The 10,409-nt window shown below is 36.9% G+C and overlaps 1 protein-coding gene across 1 annotated transcript; it reads right to left on the reverse strand.

Annotated features, from left to right (window-relative positions):
- Positions 1-3,522: 3,522 nt before the first annotated feature.
- LOC129681230 (origin recognition complex subunit 4-like) lies at positions 3,523-4,852 on the reverse strand. The gene is given in 3 exon segments (XM_055613136.1): positions 3,523-4,172; positions 4,175-4,223; positions 4,225-4,852. Coding segments are annotated over 3 exon segments (1,056 nt in total). The 5' UTR covers positions 4,582-4,852.
- Between the last annotated feature and the right edge of the window lie 5,557 nt (positions 4,853-10,409).

Below are 10,409 nucleotides of genomic sequence, written 5' to 3' on the forward strand. Positions count from 1 at the left end.
TTTTGATTTGCATTTCCCTAATGGCTAATGACGTTGAGCATTTCTTCAAGTGTTTCTCTGCCATTCGATATTCCTCTACAAAGAGTTCTCTGTTTAGCTCTGTTCCCCATTCTTTAAGTGGATTACATGGTTTGCTGCTTTTCAGCTTCTTTAGTTCTTTATATATACTGGATATTAGTCCTCTGTCAGATGAAGGGTTGGTGAAGATTTTCCCAATCTGTAGGCAGTCGTTTTAGTTCTTTATATATACTGCATGTTAGCCTTCTGTCAGAAAAAGGGTTAGTGAGAAAGAAAGAAAAAGAGAAAGAAAGAAAAGATTCTTTCCTAATCTACAGGCAGTCATTTTGTTTTGATGACGGTGTCCTTTACAGAAGCTTTTCAGTTTCATGAGGTCCCATTTATTGATTGTTGCTCTTAGAGCCTGTGCTGTTGGTGTTCTGTTCAGGAAGTTGTCTCTTGTGCCAATGAGTTCAAGGCTCTTCTTCAATTTTTCTTCTAAGTGGTTTAGTGTGTCTTGTTTTATGTTGAGGTCTTTGATCCACTTGGACTTTAGATTTGTGCAGGGTGATAAGTATGGATCTATTTTCATTTTTCTACATGTAGACATCCAGTTAGACCAGAACCATTTGTTGAAGATGCTATCTTTTTTCCATTGTATGGTATTGGCATCTTTGTCAAAGATAAGGTGACCATAAGTATGTGGGTTTATGTCTGGGTCCTCTGTTCTGTTTCATTGATCCACCAGTTTGTTTCTATGCCAGTACCATGCAGTTTTTATTACTGTTGCTCTATAGTACAACTTACAATCAGGGAGGGAGATACCTCCAGAAGATCTTTTATTGTAGAAGATTTTTATTAGCAATTCTGGGTTTCTTGTTATTCCATATGAAGTTGAGAATTTTTCTTTCCAGGTCTGTAAAGAATTGTGTTGGTAATTTGATAGGAATTGCATTGAATCTGTAGATTACTTTTGGTAAGATGGCCATTTTTACTATGTTAATCCTGCCCAGCCATGAGCATGGGAGATCTTTGTATATTCTGATATCTTCTTCTAATTCTTTCTTCAGAGTCTTGAAATTTTTTTCATACAAGTCTTTGACTTGCTTGGTTAGGGTTACACCAAGGTACTTTATGTCATTTGTGACTATTGTGAAGGGTGTCATTTCTCTAATTTCTTTCTCAGCTATTTTGTCTTTTGTATACAGGAGTGCTACTGATTTTTTTTTTGAGTTAATTTTGTATCCAGCCACTTTGCTGAAGGTGTTTATCAGCTGTAGGAGTTCCCTAGTAGAATTTTTGGGGACACTCATGTATACTATTATATCATCTGCAAATAGTGATAATTTGACTTCTTCCTTTCCCATCTGTATCCCCTTGATCTCCTTCAACTGTCTTATTGCTCTAGCAAGGACTTCCAGCACTATGTTGAAGAGATATGGAGAGAGTGGGCAGCCTTGTCTTGTCCCTGATTTCAGTGGGATTGCTTTAAGTTTCTCTCCGTTCAGTTGCGATTTGATGTTTTAAGACATGTGTAAACAGTAGCAAAGTCAAATCCAGGTATTCAGCATCTCATATATACTTTATCATTTTTATTTATTTAGTGTGCATGTGTGTAAACCATGTGTGTTTTGAGTTCAGAGGACAACTCAGAAGGCTCCATTACCTTCTGCCACCGTGCTTCTTCTTACTAAGCCAACTTGCCAGTTCTCATCTCAAATATTTATTCTCTGTGTGTTAAAAATACTAAAAACACTCCTCTAGATGATTTGAAATAAGCAATATATTGTTACCCTATTGTTTAGTAGCACACTAGAAATTATTCCTCCTATTGTGTCTGGAATTTGATACCAATTGTCCTACCCCTGCTACAGTCTCCAGTACACTCACTATTTTCCTTTGCATTTGGATGATGGAACTTTTTAGTTTCCACATAGAAGTGAGGCATACAAGTAATTTTGAGAGTTCATAGTTTAGTTATGCTACTGGTTTATAAATGTTGGGAACCTAGGAAAACTGTATCTCCTTTCCAGATCCCCAAGTCTCTTTGCAACAGGACTCATATGTGAAGGTGTGTCTGGATTTGTTTACCCAGAACCCTGTCCAGTGCGACACGTGACTTCTGGTTTTTGTAAAAGAAGTTCTGAAAAACGTATGTAGAGTTTATGCAGAAGTCAAAGACTAGCCATTTCACTGCCCACTCAAAAGTTATTTTAGCTTTATTTATTTCATTCTATGTAGATGAGTATTTGATTTATACATATATGCACTACATGTGTGAGGAGCACCTGTAGAGTTTAAGATTGGGTGTCATCCCCTGCAACTGGAGTTATAGATGGTTGTGAGCTACTATGTGGGTTCTGGGTATGGAATCTGAATATTCTGCCAGAGATGCCTGTATTATCAACTGATGAGTCATTTTTCCTTTCATCCTTGACAAATTTTAATGGGTGGGAAATTTTAGTTTAGGCATTTGGGTGCAGACATGGATTTCCACCATTTCTTTCAGGTGGTTTATAATGTAAATCATAGTAAAAGATCTCTTGGGGAAAATTCTTGGTTGAAATATTTTTTTACCACATGGAAAAATTAAGGCAGACTTGTAAAGAATACTGATACTATATTTGTTGTTCACCCACGTGAAAAAAAATAGAGCAGTGGAGGAATCGTGTTTCATGTCTTGAGCTACCCATGACTTGATGTTGTAGGAAGTGCTATTTACATGTACAATTGGATTAAGTTTAAAAGCATGTACAGCAGTGAACTGGTGGTACACAACTTTAATCGTAGAACTCAAGAAGCAGAGGCAGGCAGATCTCTGCGTTGGAAATGCAATTCTGCCTACAGAGAGAGTTTCAGGACACCCAGAGAAACCCTGTCTCAAAAAAAAAAAGACCAAAAAGCAGCATGTACACTGAAGAGTAGCTGTGTGTTGATATGTGAGGGATGCAGGGCCTCTCCATGTTCATTCTTAATGAAACTGTTCACTGGATAAACATTTGGCTCCTCCCAGGTGTAAAGCATACATCTAATAAATATATACTATTTTTTGGTCTTACAGTATGTCCTTTTGAAATAACCTAATGCCAAATAACAATTCATACTTAGGGAATTTGGAAGGTTTTAAGAAGCATTAATTTATTTGATTTTTTTTTTCCTTTTTTAAGACAGGGTTTCACTGTGTGGCTTTGGCTTTCTTGGAACTCACTGTGTAGGCTAGGCTAGCTTAGAACTGTTATAGATCCTCCTACCTCTGTCTCCCCAGATCTAGGATTAAAGGCATGCATCACCATGCCCAGGTCTTTATTCTTTTTTTTTTTAAATCACATTTTATTCTTTTGAACTGCTATTCTGTAGTACAATTTAAATCAATGAAATTGTGTAGATGTGTAGTCAGAATTCAACACATAGTCAATATAGTAAGTGCAAGTTTCCATAAACAATATTTATAAGGAAAGGAATGTAGTAACATATCTTGTTAAAGACAGTAACTTTTAGGTCGTTATAGAAATGTACTTAAAATGTTCACAGCCAGTTTAGTGAGGATGTTGCCCATTGCCTATCGTCTGTAGGGTAGTTGGAATATTTCTGTAGAGCATTCATAATTTGAGTATTATCCAATAGTAGTTTCACTGGCTGGTATTCTCTCTGACAATTTACTGAAGTTCTTTCCATGGGTTTTACTAATTCCAATTGTTGTAAGTGCTCAAACGCCTTCATGACCACAGGTTTCTCAAAGTTATAAACAGAATAGGCCTTTCTTTGAATAAATTTCTGAAACTCATTATAGACCATTTGAAAATTAAAGGGTTCCTCTTCATAGATGTCATTTAAATGTTTCATTGCTATTATAAGACAGATTTCCAAGACTGAAAGACCATGTACAATACTTGCTTTAGAATCCAAGCTACACAAGTGCTGTGCCTCCATCAGATATGCTGAAGTTATAAATGGGTGTGATACAGTTACTCGATTTAAAGCAAGCATCAATAGCATATGTAATGATCTCAAGTTTTTGTTGACATTGAAATGTTTCTGTAGAACTTTACGCACAGTTGAGTCTTCTGAGAGAGACTGAACATTCTCATTCCAGCTCTCAGCAAAAACCTTATCTGGAAATTCTTCAGGTAGAGATAGTTGCTCTTTAAATATTTTCACATATTGTGGAAAACCAATGAATTCATTAAATGTATCTGCCAGGGAGAAAACCGGGACTTTACTCTTTTTTTCCAAGAGTTCCAAAATGTCCAATCTACATGTAAGGCCAATAACTGCTACTGGTGTCTGTGCAGATTGAGAAATGTCAAAAAGATTATAAAGGAGTGTTTGGTTTTTCTGATGAGCAAAAAGATCAAATTCATCCAGTATGAAGATTACTGGGCAACTGCTGGTCCGGTCACCTTTTTTTAAAGCTTCCAGAAGAAATGAAAGGTTTTCGGCAAAGCTGCCAAAAACTTTATCTCCAACTACATTTTCTAGATTTAATTGCCTTGTGATCTCCTTCAGAGCAATTTTATCATTTATCTGCAGCAGTCCATTTAGGTGAACTTGTAACACATTTTCACTCACTTCTCTTATTTCCATGAGTTCTTTCAAAGCATGATTTCATAACATGGTCTTTCCTGATCCTCGTGGTCCAACAATAAGTACAGAGTTACTTTCTCCATAGATAGCAGTTCTTTTGAGTAGCTCAATTAAATGCTTATACTGTACTTGTACTCCAAATAGGTTGCTATGTGGATTCTGATGACAAAATCTTTCACGTAAAATTCTTTGTACCTGTGAAAAACACTCTGCATGTATTATGCTGTTACTTCTCGTTTTACGATTGTTCATTTTGACCTACTCAAATCCTCTCGCCATAAAGCCTGGCTACACACCCGGGCAAAGCCGGCCGCCAGGCACCGTAAGGACCCAGGATGCTCACCCCCCTTCTCCGCTGCGCCTTGCCTGCCGCTGCCAAGCGCGCACAGCCAGGTCTTTATTCTTAACATCAACTGGTCATTTCTACTTTGGTCATCTTGCCAATGTCACTTCTGATGTGATGCTTTAGAAGTTCACTGGGCAAGCCAGTGCTTGCTATAGAAAAATCAGTTTTTTTATTTAGCCTGGGTAAAGTTTGAAAGACTTTCTTTTCTGTCTTAAAGCGTACTGATTTAATATACATTAACATGGAATTTAACTATGACTCTAGGTATAAAGATAAAGTGTCAAAGAAAAGATTTCTTTCTAATAAAAATATTTATTTCAGTTTTTACAAAAGTCAAGGTTATAAAATCTTAAGATAGACTTAAAACTTCTACAGTAATCTAGGCACAAGCTGTGCTCTAGTGGCAACATTTGATAAAGCAAGATATTATTGCCTTGGCAAAAAGATTATTCTGTTCTGGTTTCTATGACAAAATACTTTAGCAAGATAATTTGTAAGCAACAGAAATTGCTTACTTTTTTGAGATCTGGATGTCCAAAATTAGTATGCCTGCAGATTTTTTTTATCTGGTGGGGGCTCTCTGCTTTGAAGACAGCACTTTTTTGTCATAGGGGAAAGGGTAAAAAGGTCCTCTTAAATCTTTTTATCCTCTTCCCTCAAGAGTTCTAATCTTATTCATGAATGAAAAGCCCTCTCAAACACCATAAAATCTTACTCTTATAACACTGCGTATTTAGTTTTACTTGCATAGTGTAAAACATTCGTAACATCACATTACTTCATACATAATAACTGCAGTGGAAAAAAGACTGTGCATGAGTAGAAAACTATGTGTTGGAGCATAAGCTAAGTATATTTTGTTATTATAGATATTAGAGTAGGATTCTCAAAACAAACAGCCAATAGGACATCTGCATCTGGAATTTTTTTTTGTTTTGTTTAAGATTTATTTATTTAATATACATGAGTGCTCTATCTGCATGGACCCCTTTTTGCCAGAAGAGAGCATCAGATCCCAGTTGTTGAGCCACCATGTGGTTGCTGGAAATTGACATCTGGAAGAGCAAACAGTGCTCTTAACTGCTAAGCCATCTCTCCAACCCCCTCTATCTATTTGTTATAATGAATTATCTTATATGATTTTTAACTCATTTTCTTTTACTTGGCATTTACTGACCTGGGACCCACTTGCTCCTAGTGCATTTCTCTGCCAGACTGCAGTAAGTCATGAACTACAGAGGAGACTCTTTATAGCAAACTAAGGATTAATCAAGATTTCATGGGAAAATAGAATTGTTAGATGTGTATGCAGTGACATACATATATCTACAAATACATTCAATACTTATAAGGAATTGTCTCCTTTGAATACAGTGGGCAATCTATGTAAAAAGTATAGCTATCAAGCTTCAGAGCCATGAGAGCCAGGAGACTATGTGATTCTACCTAAGTACAGGCCTAAGACTGGGAGAGGTAATCATATAGCATTCCTCTGAAAAATCAGCAGGCTTTCAAACTCTGATGTTCCAATTGCAAAGCAGAAAGGTGATGTATTGGCTCTAAGGCACACAGGTAGGAGGATTTCCCTTTCCTGGGAATGTTTGTTACATTCAGGCTTTCAAATTCTTCCATAGTGCTTTCCTTAGTGTGAAGAATGTTAGTTTACACGTGGTTTTAATATTCTTATCACTTGCCATTCAATGTTATAATCATCTCAAGACCCAGTTATCAAATAAAAACTCCCAACAGTAAGCGTCCTTTCTTTATAACTCAACATGTTTATGATAATTTCTCATTTACACTGGAAAATCAATTAACTACAAAAAGTTACCTATGTCGGGCAATAATCTCATTCCAAAACATTTGCACAGGTGCATTTAGAATGTTTAACCAAACATCTTGCTCCTTATAGAATCTACCCAAATTGGTATAAAACTAACCCCCAGAGAGTACACTGCTTTTTTATGGCCCTTGCATTATTTCACAACTTTTTTTTGTTTTGTTTTGTGTATATATACATATATACATATATATATATGTATATATACATATATATTAATAATATATATACATATATACATAGATATATATTAATAAAATAAATTATATATACACTTTATTCACTTTGTATAAATTATATATACACTTTATTCACTTTGTATCCCCCCATAAGCCCCTCCCTCCTCCCCTCCAGAGCACACCCTCCCTCCCCCTTCTTCACGAATGCCCCTCCCCAAGTCCACTGATAGGCAAGGTCCTCCTCTCCTTCCTTCTGATCTTAGTCTATCAGATCTCATCATTGTCATCTTCTGTGGCCTGATAAGGCTGCTCCCCGCTCAGGGGGAGGTGATCAAAGAGCAGGCCAAACAGTTCATGTCAGAGACAGTTCATCTTCTCATTGCTATGGAACCGACACTAAACTGCCATGGGCTACATCTGTGCAGGGGTTCTAGGTTATCTCCATGTATGGTACTTGGTTGGAGTATGAGTCTCTGGGAAGACCCCTGTGTTCATATTTCTGGTTCTGTTGCTCTCCTTGTGGAGTTCCTGTCCTCTCCAGATCTTACTATTTCCCACTTGTTACATAAGATTCCATGCACACTGCCCAACAGTTGGCCATAAGTCTCAGCATCTGCTTCTTTTGTTCTGAACTACTTACACTAATGGCAAACCATTGCTGTTTTATGGTTGCTTGGCCTTCAGCTTGTGACACTATTAGGCGGTGATGGAATCTTCATGTGGTGATAATAGTGGGAGAAAGATTGCTAGGGAGCATGATTTTAAAGGGGATATTGGGGCCTCAGCCCTCCCCCTTTGTTTCCTGGCCACCATTTTGCTCCACCATATCTTTTCTCTTCCATGCAGTGCCTCACTGCAGGCACAAAGGCAATGGAGACAACTGACTGTGGACTGAAATCTCAGGAAGTCTGAGATAAATAATTTTTCTAAGTTTATTGTGTCAAATATTTAATCATAACAATAGAAAGCTGACCAGTAATTTATATGCAAATTTTTGAAATGAGATTGACATTTCACTAAGTAGACTCAAGTTAAGTACACTTTCTGGTAGTTCATTTTTCAAAGCAAAAATTTTGCATATAAATTCAATTGTTGGGGCTGGAGAGATGGCTTAGCTATTAAGAACACAGCTACTTTTCCAGAAGATTTGGATTCAATTTCTGAAACTTCTATGGCAGCTTGCAACCATCTGTAACCTCTTTTGGCCTATATGGGTACTAAATGCATGTGTAGTATCTACATGCAGGTACGTAAAACAGAAAAAAAAAAAAAAACAACTCATACACATAAAATAAAACAAATATAAAAACAAAAATCAATTGCTCTCTTTTCCCCATGATAAAAAGCCATTTAAGTGTTCAGTTAAGTACTCTAGATCTATGACTGTGTCTTGATTCCTCTTTGAAATGGTTGTTCTGTGTTAAACAACCCTTCCTGCTTTAAAAAGTAAACAGTGGGTCCTGTCCAAACAAGCCATTAATACTTAATCATTTTACCCTTATGTGGATGTTATAGTGTAAACATTTTTTAAAAGTAGACTTTTGTATCCTTAAATGAAGAATGTGAGTTTTCTGGGGAAAAAGCAGAAAAAAAAACTAGAATAAAATTTTAATGTAGTAGGTAACAGAGCTGGTTTTGTCCTCAGCCTTTGTTTTCTTATACATGAGCTGATATCTGTGTTTGGATTTTTGCTGTGGCTCTCAGATTTAATATTTTTTTTTCTACATGTCTTTGTTACCTTTAGAAAGAAACATCACAACTTCTGATTGTGAAAATTACTTTTCTGTCACGTTCAATGATGTCCCATGTTTACATAAACTTCTACAAGGTGAGACTTTTTTCTCAATGCTATCTACTTAATTTGCATACTAAATATAAATGACCTTGACATAACTTTGCTAATGTAGGATTATATATTTATTTACATTTTTTAGGTGCTAGAAATCAAAGCAAGGCCATGGACATGCTGGATGAGTGCTTTACTATTGAGCTATACTTCAAACCTTGTATTTTATAAAATCAATAACTTGTATCTAAGGTCTTAATTTAAATAAAAGGTACCGTGTGCTGTACAATTAATAAGTATAATTCTTGATCTGAGAGAAAGTTTTAGACTTTTTTTCTGTGTTTAAAATTCAGCCATAGATAAGTGACTGAGATATTTAAATGTACATCTGTAGCAATTATTCATCACTAATGTATTTCTCTCAGATACAAAAAAAATTTGCTATAATTCAAATATTTCACTTCTTGTTTTATAAACTTTTGTTTGCCTTAAGGGGATCGGGTTAGTCTCCTAGAAAAATTTAAAAATCAATCAATCAATCAATCACTCACTCAATCAATCAACTTTAGATCCTGACTGCAGTTCCCCTCCTTCCTCTACTCCCAGTTCTTTCCCCCACCTTCCCTTTCCCCATCCATGTCTCTTCCTTTTCTCTTCAGAAAAGAGGAGACCTCCCTTAGATATCAACTTTCTTTGGCATATCAAGTTACAGTAAGATTAGGCTAATCTTCTCCAACTAAGGCTAGGAGAGGCAGTCCAGTAGGGGGAAAGGATCCCAAAGGCATGCAGAAGCTTCAGAGACAGTCCCTGCTCTTGCTGTTAGGAGTCCAACATGAACTCCCAGCTGCACAACTGTTAAATATGTGCAGAGGGCCTAGGTCAGTCCTATACAGGCTCCCTGATTGGTGGTTCAGTACCTGTGGGCCCCTATGGGGCAAGGTTAGTCGATTCTGTAGATTTTCTTGTGCTGTCTTTGAGCCCTCTGGCTCCTACAATCTGTCCTCCTCCCCTTCTGCAGGATTTCCCAAGCTCTACCTAGTGTTTGGCCGCCAGTCTCTGCATCTGTTTGCATCAATTGTTGGATTATGCTAGGTTATGCTGATGATAGTTTTGCTAGTAGCCTGTCTACAAGTACAGCAGAATATCATTAACAGTGTCACATGTTGGCTCCATTTCATGGCATAAGTCTCAACATAGACTAGTTATTGGTTGGTCATTCCCTCAATTTCTGCTCCATATTTGTTCCTGCACATCTGGTAGGTAGGAAAAATTGTGGGCCTAAGGTTTAGTGTCTGGGTTGGTATCTGTTTTTATGCCAATACCATGACATTTTTTCTTTCTTTAGAGACTTGAAATTCTTGTCATATAGGTCTTTCATATGCTTAGTTAGAATTATACCAAGACATTTTATATTGTTTGTGGGGAGTCTTTGGAGAGATTAGGGTCCTGATAGAAGGCTTAAAGACATGAGTTTGCTTTCTTCTATCTGTTCTATCAAGCAAGGACACAGGACAAGCATTTTATCTCCTCCAGAACATGCAGCAGTTAGGCAGTGTTTTGAAAGCAGGAGCCAAACCCTCACCAGATATTGGACTTGCAAGAGCCTTGCCCAGCCTTCAGAACTTTGAACAATAATACATTTATGTTCTCTTTAAGGTTACCTGCTCGCAAACACTT

Source organism: Psammomys obesus, unplaced genomic scaffold (assembly GCF_907164565.1).
Source record: "Psammomys obesus unplaced genomic scaffold, mPsaObe1.curated_primary_1811, whole genome shotgun sequence".
Taxonomy (NCBI): domain Eukaryota; kingdom Metazoa; phylum Chordata; class Mammalia; order Rodentia; family Muridae; genus Psammomys; species Psammomys obesus.